At 34.2% G+C, this 17204-nt stretch overlaps 1 protein-coding gene across 1 annotated transcript; it reads left to right on the forward strand.

The window, feature by feature from the left end:
* The first annotated feature begins 12322 nt into the window (after positions 1–12322).
* LOC143563511 (DNA polymerase epsilon catalytic subunit A-like) lies at positions 12323–16608 on the forward strand. Its single transcript, XM_077051036.1, has 14 exons — positions 12323–12604; positions 12728–12833; positions 12926–13005; positions 13089–13259; positions 13357–13444; positions 13569–13649; positions 14353–14496; positions 14594–14689; positions 14795–14995; positions 15262–15316; positions 15393–15535; positions 15631–16087; positions 16336–16477; positions 16580–16608. The coding sequence occupies exons 1-12, from the start codon at positions 12447–12449 to the stop codon at positions 16003–16005; spliced, it is 1698 nt and encodes a 565-aa protein (XP_076907151.1). The 5' UTR covers positions 12323–12446; the 3' UTR covers positions 16006–16087; positions 16336–16477; positions 16580–16608.
* The last annotated feature ends 596 nt before the right edge of the window (positions 16609–17204 follow it).

Genomic DNA, 17204 nt, shown 5'->3' on the forward strand with positions numbered 1-17204 from the left:
ATGCAATTGAGGATCGTCCATTGTTCTTCAGTATATTTTCTTTGTTGACTGAAGTGCTGGCTGAATTTGTGCTGGAAGTCTGCCCAATCGTAGATGTGGTGGACCGGTAGACGATCAAACCACGCTCTGGCTGCCCCGACGAGCGTCATTTGGAACATGTAACACCATGTGGATTCCGTCCAATTACTGACGGTTGCCCCCGCTATAAATCTGTTCATGTGATTGTCCGGGTCAGATATGCCATCATAAGTGCCTATGTTGGACATCTGTTTGGCACTCTTTGGAGCGATTGCTTCCGCAATGTCCCTTGCAAATTTGGACGTTCCCGCATTCGCAACAGTTGGTCTGAAAGTTTTGGAGAAGTCACGTGGGTTTCCCCCCGTGTTCTTTGGTTTGAAAGTTTCTTCGAAATTTCTTCTCGAGTGGAAGTCTGCTTCTTTACGCTTCCCTTTCGCCTTATGACGTGGGTTTGCGTCACTGTCGGATTCTTCTCAATCTTCATCATCCACATACTCGCAATCATTGCTCATGTTGAGCTGTTGTCGAGTGCTTCCGAATTTGTCATTGGCCTGTTGGAGTGAACGTAAACGTTCGTCCAACTCGGCTTGGAATTCTTTCTGACGTGCTTCCGCCCAGGCTTTAACTTGTTCTGGTGTTTGTCGGGGAAGTCTCGTCTGTTGTTTCCCCAACTGGGTATCAATGAATCCCAGGAGAGGATTGTTTACTGCACTTGCCCCGGCTTGGGTAACCGGGGTAGTGTTCGTAACAATCGTGTATTCACCGGTGTTCCCCCCAGTAGCTGGGGTTGTGGTTACCGGAGTTTCTTGGTTACCCGGTGGCTTTAGAATCGGAGTAACCTTAACCATCTTTCCAGAATTTTGAAAAAACTGAGAAAAAGAAGAGTAAGTTCTAGCTTAATGCACGGATGGCGCCAATGAAGAAACACTAAGTGACCCCGACAGATTAAGGATAATCTTAGGGTTAAGTAGATGTTTCCCACGAGGGTTAGGTCCGGCAAAGATGGCTATTCTTCTCAACCTGCAAAACAGACACCGTAAGCTCGTCACTGAGAGGGGGGGTTCCTCCTTGTGACCATCCTCCGGCGTGAGAATCAGACTAGGTTGCTCTGAATATAAGTGTATATAGAGAGAAATAGCTAGAGAGAAGATGATGATACCGTTCCAAGGTGTTGGAGTATTTATAGCCGAAGGTAGGTTTCCAAGCAGGTACGGCCAGCTGTATATAATATTCTTTTTCCACCAACTATGGGCTACGTTCGTGCCATGATGGGAGTTGGTGGGTAGGCAGCGGCTGATAGTGACATTTTGTACTGGAGCGTGCTCCTCCTCGTACTATTGTCAGTGAGCTGTCACCCTGTGATTGGTTCATGGGTTGCTTTTGTCAGATCTTGTCTATTTGTCCATACCTTGGTAGGTATAGTACAAAAGATCTTCTAGAAGCGTACGGACTGGCTCTTTTGGGCGGGAATATTCCCGCCCTGCTCATTCCTTCTTCAGGTGACATTACTGAAGTATAAGAGTTAGTGCCTTATGCGTGTAGCCTTACTGTTAGTGCGGGTAGCATTCCCTCTTGGCTTGTACCCACAGCTGCGGGGACAGGCAGGGTACTGTACCAAGGGAGGCTTTCCTGCGGGGACAGCTGGCTTACTGCTTGTAAGGTCTTCATCTCTCTGAGCATGGTGGGTCATGCGAATCCAGTTGGTCTTTGCGTAGACGTACCTCTTCAAGGTGAGTCTTGTGGGTCCAACTGGGCTTTGCGGGGACCTACCTCTTTAAGAAGTATGACGTATGACAGATCCACGTACCACCACTAGGCGGAAACCAACTAATATGAAGTATGACAGCTCCACGTATAACTAGTTCAAACAACATATAGTGTCGAACATTACCAATCAAAGGTAGGTGTAAAAATTAAATAATATTAACAATTAAAATAATAATGCACAAGCGGTCTCATATAAATGGTGGGTTATTTGCAGTTTGCTCAATAACCACATTCTGCTAACAAATATAAGAAAAAAAAATCGATAAGAAAATCGACAAGTTGAGATCAACCATAGCTAATAATCATGATTTCAACTTATTAACTTATTGAGAGGCGGTTGAATATCAATGTTTTATATATTCAATACAAACATGTTATATACAGGGTTTAGTCTTTGTAGCACTTGTAAAGCAAGTATAAATCGGTAATATGTTCACATGTTGTTTTTAATGAATCAATCAATCTGTTAGCCAAATCATAGTACTATGAAATAAACAAGAAATTTGTGTTTAATAGTGAAAACTTAACAAGAATTTTGCAATTTCATAGTACAATCATGTAGTTGATTTAGTACCAACAAGATGGACAATTGAATGGTAGAGTGTAGCATTAATGCAAGCAGTGACATACTCACATACCCGTATATCCGTCTCCCAATTTGATTCGTTCAACAACTTTAACATCAGGTAATAGTGTTTCGTTACGTAGGAATGATAAAGGACTCGTAGCTTTTTAAAATAGTTATCAGCTCGTTTTTCTAGTTAAAAAAATTATTCCCATAAAGTTTCATAGAAGTGAAACGTATTAAAACTTGTTTCGTTTGCTAGAATATTAGTGCAATTGTTACTTTCATTTGGTAAACTTTATGTTAATTGACATTTCAAAACTTTTGATGGTCAATTGATATGAATTTTATTCTTCACGGCTTTAATTTGTTATGAAAAAATTGTTGTCGAATTCTTCACAAATAAAGAAAATCTACAATGTTGCTGAAATAGATAATATTCAAAGAATAGTAATCCATATGTATGTTTCAACTATCATGCTATTGGATTCTACACATAAAAAAAAAAGTTGAGCTCTAATCTTAGATGTACTTGTTTGTATCCAAACTATTCGAAAATTCGAATATCAGAATTTTTTCATTCGAAAAGTGATTTTAAATTTTGTTGGATATTTGGATATCCAAATTTTTTTAGTTATTAAATAATAAATTTTTATTTATAAATTTCATATAGTTGTAGGATATTTCTGATAACTTTTTAGATATTCTGCATAGTTTTTCGGATACTTCATATAATTTTTGTATATATGACTGTTTGGATAATTTAGTTTTCTGTTCAATTTTTAGCTCTACAAAAATGAATTTGGGCCAAACTAAGTAACCCAAATAAACTGAACAGCCCAAACAAACCGAATAATTTTTTCATTTAACTTAATTCAATTTTGACTAGATACAATTAAATAACAAATAATGACAAAAAAAAACCTATTTGAAAACATAAAAATATTATTAAAAAAAAAGTTACAAATAAAAACAAAAAACCCAACCGAATTCGAACTATAAACATTACTCTATTCGTACCAAATACCTGACTAAACTGTCAAAAAAGTATTTTTGCTTTTTTTCTTATCAAAATTAAAAATAAAATATTAACAGTACTTATTGCTATAATCAAGATAACTCTTTCACAACACATTATTGTTCGAGACACACAACGCTGCAAGAACAAATTTAATGCACACATTGGCAATTTGACATTGTGGTTTGCAATTTTGAAATCGATACACGATCTTTAAAACTAGTGTAGCTGAAGGATCGCCATGTTACTGTTGTGTATGTAATGTGTTATCGCCCTAAATTAAATAGTAAAATCTTTTACACTTGGTCTTATGGTATTAAACACGAACACGAAATGAGAACTAATCGTATCATTTTTTTTCCTAAACATGAAATTGTTTAGTAACATATTAACACATTAAGACATGTTCAGGGACTTGTAAAAAAACTCAATGACTAATACACATGTAATGAAATAAAAAAATTCAAAACGAACATAAAAGCCTTAGTTAATATATAATCCATAACATATTTGAAACAAAAAAAAACATAAATCTGTAACATACTATAAACAAAAAAACAAAAGAACTAAATTATAACATCCATTAAAAATATAATATCGAGTTCTTGAGGACATGAATGAATCGCAAGCATGACTTTATGTTTAGAACTTTAGAATTGTATAATCTTTATTTTTTTTTCAAATTAAATATCTAGACAAGTCATTAATAGGACAGGAAACTAAACATGTTTTAAAAGTGTGATCTGTTTAAAGCAATAAACATATGAAGCTTAAACTCGAACATGTTAAAAGTTAAAACTGGTATAGTAAACCTTGATGATCACAATTAAACGTTAATTAGATATTGATTTCAATTACTAGATAATAAGGCATCGTGACATACATGAAGATCACAACAGTTTCCAAATCTAAACAACGAATAATTAAACGTTAATAATTCCTAAGCAGCTTTCGCTGCACGGGTTGAGTGAAGATCATCGTCATCATCTAGGTTAAATGTGATCAGATCTGATGATCTAACAACAGCTTCAGTTTCACTCACCTCACCCGCGATCTCACGTAGGTTTTCGTTCTCGTTTTTCGCTCGCTTCATCATCTCCTTCCGGATCCGATTGTGATCCGCAATCCTGTTTCAATTCACATGTTAATTCAAACGCGCGTATGAATTTGTGGATGAGATCAGGACAGTACCAGTATGCAGATTCTGAAAACTAGTAAAATAATATACCGAGTATTTACTTTTTTTTAGTTCGGTACCATTAAAAAATACCGATACCAAAAACCTGAAAAACGAATTCTGGCACCGAACTGAAAAATACCTATACCGAAAAACTATTGAGTGTTGAAAATACCGAAACAGAATAGTATCAATGAAAAAAATATACTGTGTACCGATCCGAAAAATATCGTACCGGGTTTTTTGGTCTGGTACGGATCATTGAAAATACCGAAAAGTACCTAAACCGAATATTACCCATGAAAAAGAAAATACCGGTACTGAACCTAAAAATACTAAAAATACTGATACTGAAAATAACATACCAATTTTTTTCCGGTTATATACTGATCTGTACTAGTACCATTAAAAATTACCGAAACTAAATGGTATTGATACAAAAAACATAAAAAATAAAAAATAAATACCACTAGCAAACCTAAAAATACAAAAACGGTATGGTACAAATACCGAAAACATGAAAAAACAAGTACCGGTGACGAATTGAAAAATATTTTCGGTACCAAAAAAAATATGGTAACTATACATAAAACATAAAAAAGGTGAATACTAGTACCGACAAGACATAAATCATGATTAGTCGGTACCAGTATTTGGTAAAAAAAAAAAGAAAGTTTAGAGAGAGAGAGACTGTTTAGAGAAAGAGAGGTAACGGTAACGTGTGATTCCGGCAAGGCAGATCGGTAAGCCGGAGGTTGATCGGATGGTCATGACTGACTGCATTTGTTCTTGTTCTTGTTCTTGTTCTTGTTCTTGTTATTCACTAGAGAGTTGAGTTGTTGAATAAAGTGGTAATAATAATAATTGGAGTTAAGTAAGTAAAGGTGATGAATGATGAAGCATTGAATTGAGGAAGAATATTTATTTCTTTCTAGGGGTGTGTGTGTTTATATCTAATTTTTCATCTTTAAAGCTATTCATGGAATTGACATTTGTTTTACCCCTCTTTTTCTAACCAAAATATATATGATTTTTTTTTTTTAATTTTTTTTTATAGTTGAATGGTTTTTTTGAGAGCTTGGGATCGGGTTAAAACGAGTTGTGTTTAGAGGCAGTTTTAAAAGTCAATTTGAAAAATAATAAAGAACTGGTGAGACTGGTTGTTGCGGGTAAGGGTGGTCAAGATTAGTTCCCTAGTCACGTAAGGTGAGGTTATCTTGGGTTGTTCGATGTGGTTTTTCGGTTGTAATTGGGTGGGCGGTTTAGTTAGTGTCTTCGGTCTTGGTTGTATTGGTGTGTCTAGATTCTTGCTAGAGTGTTTTAATAGAATTTTGTTGGTCGTTAAAAAATAAAACGAGTTGAGTTTAAATGAGCTCAAATTTGTGTTAAATGTAAGTGGTGAAGCTTGGAGGAAAACGCTGAGAGCTAGAATGAGAACACATATTTAAAAAAAATCATAAGTAGAGGAAGTCAGACTCAAATATTTGGACGATAACAAATAAATGCGACCCTAAAGACGTTGCGCCTATGTTGAAGCTTGTTTGATTAACATGTAAGGTTTAAACTCAAGTTTCACTTATAAAGTTTGATTTGCGCGTGAATGTAAATAAAACTTATCATTATATAAATATAATTTTTATTTGATATATTATGTACCTATTACGACTATAATATGTTAAAATTAATAGTTATAAATGTATATAGATACAATAATTAAATGCTTGATGTTTAATAAACTATAAACAAATATAGTTACATCTTGAGGAACTAGAAGCGAATAGAATTTTGTTTTGTTAAGCTAAATGAGTCAAGTTAAAGTTTAGACAAGCTCGAGCTCATCTTAGCTCATTTACATACCTAAATTCTCAAACCCTCTCACATACTCATTGAATATTTGTTAGTCATTACTTGTCAGAAATTTGAGTTGAGTTTAAATTAGCTCAAGTTCAAACTCGAGCTCAAATTTATATTGGAGCTTGTTTAATAAGCTTAAAACTCCCAAGTTTCATACTTAGTTATATTTTTTATGTTATATCATAATAACTATACACATGTTTTGTTTTTGGTTTTTTATTCTGTTAAATCCATTAATAGTTAAAAAACGTGAGTATTTGATAATATAATTAATTTAGAACTACCCTTTTTTCATGTTTTAAAAGATATATATGTTGTGGGCCCTGGTTTGCATGCGTTCGATTGGGACCAGACCGAAATGAATAATGGTTAAAATTTAAAAACATTAAAATCCAAGTTTAATTAAAGTGGTTTGGTTTATCCCATGAATCACAATTGTTTTCAATTAAAACATAACCTAAAATAGCCAGTTTTTACAAACTTGAATAAAATCAAAAGTTGATTTATTGGAAACCAAGAAAAAAGCCAGATAAAAAGAAGATTTAGAAATATTTAATTAAAGTTGATCCTAAGTTTGTGATTATTGTATTGTCGCCGGTCGATTTTAACGGCTTTCGCGTTGTACTCGAGAGTCTTTAATAACGAGAGTAGTGAAATGAAAAGAGAGAGAAAGTGTTTCTATTTTTAACAGTCGTAAGTGAAAAAAGAGAGCTTTCCTGCTAATTTGCCTCCCGAAATCAACGGACCTGGAGTGTAATTAATCAAACACAAAAAGTTGTTATTTGCTTGATTTTGCAATTCCATTTAATAATAATATAACAATAAATATTTAAATTTAAGTTTGGATAATTTAACTAAACGACTTAGATCATCTCATATCATAGGTTATGGCCTTATGGGGTAATGTAAAGTAGACGTAGACGAGAGAGCAATAAGATGATGCATACGTGTAGGGTTGGCTTTTAAGCAGGGTGGGAATGGATGCCGCTCACGGCTCCATCAGATGTAGGTACAAAACTATCAAATAAACTATATTTATAAATAGTATACTATATATTTATAAAAGAAATTCAAAACAACTTACAACTATATCCACAAACCTAGATCCACTATTTTTTTTTTAAATGTGACATAATAATTAACCCATTAACCAACTGTCTAATTGCAAGCCAAAAAAATAACAAACATACCCTATGAAACAATTAGCCCATTACACGAAATAACTCATTAAACATAACCAGACATAACTCAATTACTCCTTAGTCTATTAACCGGTTACTGTGTCCCGAGAATCGAACACTCGTATTAGCACTGACTGAACCGTGAGCAATTGAACATCCAATTCACATGGCCTCAACAATCTCATGACTCAATTAATTTTGTTTTGTTCATTCTTATCACATTATTGTTGATATTTCGATCTATACAAGGGCCCATTTTTCATTTCTCGCTCGGGGCACCAAGAGAAAACGATGGTGATCTAGTGTAGAAGCCAGACATAACATGGAGCGGACCTCTCATGTTGCCGAGATTCTCTAAACAACTTGAAAACATCATAATAGATTCTAAATATCTATTCCAATTATTTGTGATATAAAGACTAAAGAGTATACCAAGTCTAGTATGTGTTGATTAATAGGTGTACAACGATTGGTACAAACATAGACCACGACTCGAACCGGTTAAAAGATGGTCCACTAAATGTGTAAAATTGGTGTCAATTTTTGGACCATACAATGAGGCCCAACTATTATAAGACCATGGCTCATGAATAAGCAATTAATGAATATGATTGAGAAAGACCTTATCCAATTCGACCCATCATACAAGAGCATTTGATGAGTAAATAAATGGATAAATCTAATAAATTTCATTGCGGATGAGTAGACGAAGTGTGTGATTATATTTTGTCAATACAATGCTATAGAAATGAGTAAAAATATAAACCGAATACTGTGTCTATTATAGCAGTGCAAGAATATAAAAAAAAGGTCAAAATCGCTTTGTATCAAAAACCAAATACAATAAAAATGAATATTGGTACTAGTACCGATGTTGTTCGGTTGTTATTGGTATGGTAGTGATACTCGCTTAAAAAAAAGGTAATCCTCAATTAATGATACCAACAAATATTTTATTTTGATTACAACTCCATGTTTAATAAAAACTAGGATTTAGGAACCCGCGCTTCGCGGCGGGACCGTTAAACTGAACAAAAAACATAAGTAAAAACGTTAAACCATAAACTCGCTGCAAGTCGACGAAGTCAGTCTGTATAATGTTACGACAATGAAACTAAACAAAGAAATAAACACGTCAATTCCAAAATACAATAAATTATCATATGTAGAACTAAAAAACCTGGCATGTTACAGCTGCGAACTTACACAAATTTGGTTAGTATCAACGGTACCAACACAAATTCGTAAACATATGTCAGCAAGCCAAAAAAAATATATTAAAGGCGAGATATCAAACGTTGAAACGCGGATATAAAACCGTGCGACGGTGAGATATTTTTAAATCATGAAAAAAGTTTCGGTCAATGTAAATACGAACTACAAAAAATATGAAAACAAAGTTTAAGAAATTCGTTTAACTAACAACTAAATCATGTAAAACTGACACTTGACTAAGTTTAGTGTTTAAAAATATAAGTTATTGAATATTTTAATTAGTTGGAAAATGGTTACATAAAAATAAGAACTTTTATTTTATTTATGAAATTATTGTTTATGAAAATATTATAATAATGAATAGTAAATTGAATAGTAGTTTTGTGAGAAAAACATAATCTTCTTTTTAATATATATATTAATTACATCAAAATGCTAAGGAATATAAACTAAACATAGATGTGCGTTTAAAATTTTCAATAAAAAAAAGTTGTGGGAGAAAAAAATTGAATGCGCTAGAGGTATATGTTGTATACAATATGATCGGTGAGATTTAAACTTTGAAGAAAAAAAAACATAAATGACCAATCACAACATTTAATCAATTGAGGAACTATTCATCAACCTATTACTAGTTATTATTTTCATGTGATTTCCACCTATCATGTAAATCTAAAAGCAACTTATGGCAACACTTAAACAAGGTTTCATATGAAAATATATCATACGACTAATAGGATTTCAACAAGTAGCATCAATCATGCAACTTCTACCTAGGATATCACTAGTGAACCTTGTCTTATGCATGTGACGTTTCCCCTTCCACAAAGAGGTAGAAGTTGCATAAATCATGCAACTTTACCCCTCTAAGCTTGTTGGTGGAAACAAAATTAACGATAAACAAACTTGTATTCATTTTCATTTTTCTTTTGCCTTAATAGGCTCCTACATCATATCAATATATATTTTCATTTTTCTTTTGCCTTAAGAAAACCCAGTTATACTAAAATAATTATGGCGAAACTAAAGTCACCAACATCTAAGCCTCTCAAAAGAAAAGATAAAAGTGTTTATCTATATAACAATGGAGTTTCATTTAGAATAAACTTTAGTATAACAAACATTTAATTTCTCCATTGGTATAAAATTGTTCAAAGCAGATTAAGTGGGTGTTTGGGATTGCTTATTTTATTTTCCTTTGACTTGTAACTTAGAAGTTATATGATGTTTGAAAAAGTTAAAAATTGTGAATGTATAAGTCATAAGTTACAGTTTTGTAACTTATAACTTATATAAGTTTTAAGGAGGTTAAATTAAGAATCCCAAACATGAATAATGTAAGGGGGTGTTTGGGATTCCTTATTTAACCTCCTTGTAACTTATAAAATGTAAGGCCCCGTTACCGGTAGCCCTACTTTCGTGTTGGATTTACTCATAAACGCAGTTCTAATATCAGAGTTAATTAAAACATTCGCGGAATATAAAAACTTTCATAAAACATTTCATAACAAAACACATCTTGTCTTAAAACAACATCTTGTCTTTCAAAATAAACAAAACGTTAAACTTAAACGTCTTGAGTCTTCCGATGCCAGCCTCTTATTCAGTGCCACGTGTTTTCTCAAGCGAGCTGCCTCATCCTACTCACCTGCGTGCATACTAAAAGTCAGCTATGCTGAGTGAGTTCTAGTTAATCATACATTATACAATACACACAAACTTATATTCTTTCATTCATACTTTCATACTTTCATACTTTCTTTTGTATTAACTTGCTTTCATATCTTACGTTATAAAAGGCATTACGCCTTACATTCCTCGAGTATTATTAGGGCTCGGTACCCTCCTTCCTCGAGTATTATTAGAGCTCGGTACCCTCTTTCCTCGAATATTAGTAGGGTTCGGTTCCCTAGTTCTCGAATATTAGTAGGGTTCGATTCCCTCTTCGTTACCATACAACCATACATCATACCTCGAGTATTATTAGGGCCCAGTACCCTCTTCGTAACCATACAACCATACAACCATCCTTTCCTTCTTTTATTAACTTTATCACATTCATACACATAAGCATACATATCATACTTACCTTATACATAGCGTTACAACCTGACAGTACATGCAATATCCGAAGATCATTCACGTACCATCAGGCAATCATTCATACATTCCACATTATTCACATAAGGCATACACTTATCTCTTAGGATAAGCGTATTAACAAACATATTGAGTATGCACATAGCCCCGAAAACATAACACATAAATGGGGCTAGAAACTCACTTGAATCCTGTTACGCTCTCCGTTAATCGTTATTCCCTTCTTGAGCTGTGCACGGCTAACTGTATAATATTTACATGTATCAATTAACTACTACTACTCATGTTGTAATTCTATCTTTATATAACCCACAACGAATGGGGGTCCGGGGGCAGCGCCCCTGGCAGCGGGGTCTAGGGGTGGCAGCCCATAGCAGGGTCCAAGGGGCAGAGCCCCTGGCTGGGGTCGAGCTGCCAGGTCAGCATGAAAAAATTTTATTTCCATTAACTGTCTTAACACATTTTTCATTAGGTTTTTAATTTACTTTCTAATTTGCTAACTCCAGCAAACTTATCATTAAGCGAACTTAACAATAAGCGAACTTAACATTAAGCGAACTTACTGTAGGCGAACTTACTGTTAAGCGAACTTAACATTAAAAGAACTTACTGTAAGCGAACTTAGTGTTAAGCGAACTTAACATTAAGCGAAGTTAAGCATTGAGCGAACTTATCACCAGGCGAAGTTAAGGCTCGGCGAACTTAGCTTTAGGCGAAGTTATCATGGGCGAACTTATCACCAGGCGAAGTTACAGTTAGGTGAACTTGGCTTTAGGCGAACTTGCTTGCAAGCGAAGTTAAGCTTGCAGGCGAAGTTAAGCTTGCAGGCGAAGTTATGCTTTGCAGGCGAAGTTATTCAGTTCAGCTACGGGTTTGGTTTTATGCATAAAACCTTCTATAAACTATTTGTTAATTTTGTAACAAAAATATGTTTTTATAACCATATTTGACATACAAATCATAGTTGTCAATAGCGAAGATGGCGCTTGCTATAGCGCGCTATGTAGCGTAGCAGGATTTCATCGCTATCTCATATTTAGCGCTTAATAGCGTGAAGAATAGCGATCTTTCAGGTTTATTTAATTTTTTCTCAGTTTTTGTCAAAAATAGCGATGCTAAACCCTATATTTTAGATGGATTTCAGGGTTTTTTGTTAATATACTTATAAAAACACCGTTTTTGTCAAATATATGTATAAAAATACATATAAAATATTTTTAAAATTTTTTTCTAGTGTATCGCTAAACATAAAATAGCGCTCGCTATTACCGCTATCGCTACGTAGCGTATAGGTAGCTTGTCGCTATCGTCCGCTATTCGCCGTTAACAACTATGATACAAATTGTTATCAGACAAAATTTGAAGGTTCTAAGTGTTGCAGGTCACCCTACTTTGACATGTACTAAAATAATATTTTTTCTCAAATTCGGATGAAGATATTTTGAATAGTTTGATATGTGAACAGTAAAGAGTTGAAAGAGATGCAGCTTTTGGTTGTACATATAACACATTACATAAAGCTTATTTGGTTCATTGGTTGTACATAGAGCAATGCTTTACGAGTTGACCTGCACCTGCTTATTTTCTGCGTCTAATGAGAACGTTTTCTGCTCCTACCATAAGCGAGTGCTTGAAAAGGCCACCACTGAATATCGAAAAGCAGGGATATGCATGCGTGAAAATCCGTTTTATGTTGATACTGTTCGAAGGTAAGCATTCAGTTGATTTCTTTTGCTTTAGACACAAGATTATTGTATTAATATGTTTTTTTTTTGTTTAAATTTATATATGTCTATTTATTATGAGACCATAACATGTTATTTTGTTCAAAGCTTCCGTGATAGACGATATGAGTACAAAGGGCTCAATAAAGTATGGAAAGGGAAGTTGTCAGAAGCAAAAGTTAGTGGAAATCCTATAAAGATTCAAGAAGCACAAGTAACTCTATCTTTATCGAATGTGTTTTTGTTAATTCCAATTTCTCAGTATCTAGTGGTGGTATAAATTAGTTATTTACTAAAATATTGTAGGATATGGTGGTTCTATACGATTCACTACAACTAGCTCACAAATGTATTCTGAATTCTTTCTATGGATATCTCATGCGCAAGTATGTTTTTTTCACTAAATCTCATCTTTTGTTTCTATATAATTTTTTCTCTCTATTTTTTAAACAAGATGATTTTGTTGCAGAGGTGCACGATGGTATTCAATGGAAATGGCAGGAGTTGTTACATATACGGGAGCAAATATAATTCAGAATGCTTGTTCACTTGTAGAAAAGATTGGAAGACCTTTGGAATTAGATTCAGATGGTATATGGTGTGCTTTGCCAGGGTCATTCCCTGAAAATTTTACTTTTAGGTAAGATTTTTTTTTCATATACCAGTATTGTGATTTGCTGATGCGGCATAACATTTTCAGATGCAAATTTTAACCTATTGAAATAATATCATTACAGAGACTCAAAGAAGAAGCTGACAGTCTCATATCCATGTGTTATGCTCAATGCTGATGTGGCGGTAAACAACACAAATAATCAATATCAGGTTTGTTGGATCCTATATTTATTTCCTTTCCTTTTCGTATTTATAGTTCCTCCACTTTTTAAGGGTTTCATACTTTTTTTATTTATATTGTGTATGGTTCTCATTTTTTTTTTATTTTCATCAGACTCTCAACGATCCTATCAACAGAACATACACAAAACACAGTGAATGCTCAATTGAATTTGAAGTGGATGGACCATACAAGGTAAATATGTGAAATCTTGAAAGCAGAGGTGCATTTTTTAGTCCATATATTTGTAATTGGATTGATTTGAGTTATAATTTGTTTCTGTTAGGTCAAACATGTAAAACAGTCTTTTTTAGCAAAGTAGGAAACCTGTCAAAAGGTTGAAAGTCATTCAAAATGGATATCTATCATATATAATCTTTTAAAATAGTTTATTATAGAATTAGATTATTATTGAAATAGCTTATATTTCATAAGCACATGACAATAACTATTTAATAAAGGCATATGATCTTCCTACACCACCATGGATCCTCACACGCCACTTTTCGCCTATACGGATCGTGTAGGGCATACGGTCCGTATAGGACCTGAGTTGTGTCAGGCCCTGCACAAACGATTTAAGACCTATATGGCTCGTATAGGGCTATACGGGCTGAAAAACTGTTTTTTGTCCCCTTCGTCAGCCATGTGTGGCCTATACGGCCCATAAAAGCCTATACGAGCTGTATAGGCCTGTACAGTCAGCATGAGGGTGGTGTATGAGGATCACATCCCTTAAAAAAAGTTAATTTCTTGGACAAATTGTAGAGAACAGTCCAACCTGTTCAAAACGCTCACCTTTTTGCTACCTCTACTAAAATGACACCTTTTTTTTGTCAGCTAGTTGGATTAGTCATGATATTACATTTTGACTTTTTTGTACTGTTTATGAGTGTAGGCTATGATTCTTCCTGCTTCCAAAGAAGAAGGAAAATTATTAAAGAAGCGGTATGCTGTGTTTAATGAAGATGGTACTCTTGCGGAGCTTAAAGGTTTTGAGATAAAGAGGAGGGGTGAACTAAAGCTCATCAAAGTATTCCAAGTAATATCTTAATCTAACAACCTTTTTATGACTTAATGGTTTTCTTAATTTTTTATTTTGTGCTTTGACACATTCACTTAACTTTTTATCTTTTCAGGCCGAGCTCTTTGAAAAATTTCTTCATGGATCTACCTTAGAGGAATGCTATTCTGTAGTTGCTTCTGTTGCCAACAGCTGGCTCGATCTTCTTGATGTATGTAAATCATATTTCTTTTATGTTTTTGTTAATGTTATATATATATATATATATGTGTGTGTGTGTGTGTATGTAATATCACTGATAAGTAAATACTTTTAGAACCAAGGGAAGGATATTGCTGACAGTGAATTGCTTGATTACATTTCGGAATCGAGCACTATGAGCAAGTCTTTAGCAGATTATGGTGAACAGAAATCATGTGCGGTAACCACAGCTAGGCGTCTTGCTGATTTTCTTGGTGATACTATGGTTAAAGATAAAGGCTTACGTTGCCAATATGTTGTTGCATGTGAACCACGGGTAAGCATCTCATTTGGCTGATAGCAAAAAGTTCGAATTGAAGTAATCATATGGTGTGCATTTGGTAAAGTTGATTATTTAAATAATGCGAGGAAAATATATTTTAAGGTTTAAAGATGAGATAGTATAAGCTAACTAATTGCAAGCTTTCATCTGTACTACTTCAATTTGACTCTTCAAAAACTTACCATCTGTTTCATGTTTCTTTCTATATTATTTGTTGTAAAAGCTTACTACTGTTCAAATGTCGATCTTGATGAGAACAGGGTAACCCGGTGAGCGAACGCGCTGTTCCTGTTGCTATATTTGAAACTGATGCAGGTGAAACTCTAGGTTGTTACACTTGAAATTTTAAAACCTTAAAAGTACACTAATCTTACATGTTTCATTTGCACAGAACTTATGAAGTTCTATTTGAAAAAGTGGTGCAAAATCTCATCAGATTTTGGAATTCGTTCCATTATTGACTGGTCATATTACAAACAGCGGCTTAGCTCTGCTATACAGAAAATTATTACTATTCCTGCAGCAATGCAGAAGGTACAGTGTTTATTATAAACATTTGATTTAGTATTGCATCTGTTTAGCATGTAACCGTTTGGTTTTTTTTTCTAACATATTTTTTTCTTATTTAGGTTTCAAACCCTGTTCCAAGAGTAGTTCATCCTGATTGGTTGTTCAAGAAGGTTCGTGAAAAAGAGGACACATTGAGGCAAAGAAAACTGGTTGACATTTTTAGTGCAGTGAACAAGGTAAATGAAGATGACCCGGAAAATGATGCAAATGGAGAAAATCATGAACCGAACGAACACAACGTTGTTGATTTGGAGGATTTCGGGAACAACGGAAAATCTTATGGTGTTGGACCTAGGCCTATTGTCCGTTTTTATGAAACTAACAATAAGAGGAGCGGCCAAGAAGCTTTTTTTAAGAAAAACCTGATAATGGTCAAAGTAGGAATCTGCCAGCATCATCACCACAACCTATTGATGTTGATATTGAAGATATAGACAAAAATCTGGATTATCAAGGATGGCTTAAGTCAAAAAAACGTAAGTGGAAACAAGTTCGTGAAAGAAGAAAGAGACAAAGGTACCTTATTAACACATGCAGATTGGTAATTGGTCTAAATGGGAAGAAACAGGTCGGGTTGGGTTGTTTGACACATTTTTTTTTGTCTATTTATAGAGTGAGTTTAAACTAACCAGTCATTAATTACAATAAAAGAGGAATTATATTAGTCATAATCTGAATCTTTGAGTAGAAGCGATGGTGGAGGTTGGACGCGATGGGTGAATTTAATTACCTCGTTTTATGCAAGTCATTTGATCCATTGGCAGGTTGGACACCTGGGATGAATCTAATCGAAGAAATGGAGCTACTGGTATTCCTAGTGGTGTGGCAAATAGGAGAAAACCTGGATCCGGGGTCGGTTCGTTATTTAAGAGGCAGGAACAAGCTCTTATAAACAGTCACTGGCAGGTAGTTAACTTTTTATTTTTATTTTTATTATTATTTTTTTTTGCTATTTGCACTTTCTTTTTTACCCATTATGCACCTTAAGCCTTGTTTTCTTTTTACCAGATAATTCAACTTGTTCCAAGTTCACAAAATGGTCAATTTTTTGCGTGGGTTGTTTGTAGTGGAACCATGCATAAGATTCCTATTAATGTTCCCAGAGTATTTTACCTAAACTCTAAGGCTCCGGTGACTGAAGAGTTTCCTGGAAAACTTGTGAACAAGAGTCTTCCTCACGGCCACCATCGCCATAACTTGATCGAGGTATATTTGTAATTAAAAAAAGAAAATATGATTAATTTAGTAACTTACGAAGCTTATTGATTGGTACCATTTGCAGGTCATAACTGATGAAGATCAGTTTAGAAAAGAAAGCAGGAAACTTGCTGCTCACCTTGCAGATCCTGAAGTGGAGGTCCGTATAAATTAAATAAAAGTAGTTTAGAAACTCTTGCCAAACTTGCTTGTTATATGCGGCTGCTTGTCCAATTACATTTCAGGGGATATACGAAACAAAAGTAGAGCTTGATTTCAACTTCATTCTTCAAACCGGATGCGTTTGTAAAGTCAATGAATCGGCTAAGAAACGGAATCTAAAAGAAGACGGATATAGTTTAAGTGAACTGCAAATGAAAACCACTACGGAATGCTCTTACCTTGAGTCATCAGTTTCTTTCTTTTACTTGTATCA

Source organism: Bidens hawaiensis, unplaced genomic scaffold (genome assembly GCF_021521415.1).
Source record: "Bidens hawaiensis isolate Kalapana, Puna unplaced genomic scaffold, B.hawaiensis_p1.1 tig00021494_1, whole genome shotgun sequence".
In the NCBI taxonomy this organism is placed as follows: Eukaryota; Viridiplantae; Streptophyta; class Magnoliopsida; order Asterales; family Asteraceae; genus Bidens; species Bidens hawaiensis.

Excerpts from the sequence above, each read along its gene's own strand:
- LOC143563511 (XM_077051036.1), top strand. The coding sequence starts at position 12,447 with ATGCTTTACGAGTTGACCTGCACCTGCTTATTTTCTGCGTCTAATGAG. Across the intron at positions 13,006-13,088 it reads TATGGATATCTCATGCGCAA|AGGTGCACGATGGTATTCAA; the intron begins GTATGTTTTTTT and ends ATTTTGTTGCAG. Across the intron at positions 15,536-15,630 it reads TTCCTGCAGCAATGCAGAAG|GTTTCAAACCCTGTTCCAAG; the intron begins GTACAGTGTTTA and ends TTTCTTATTTAG.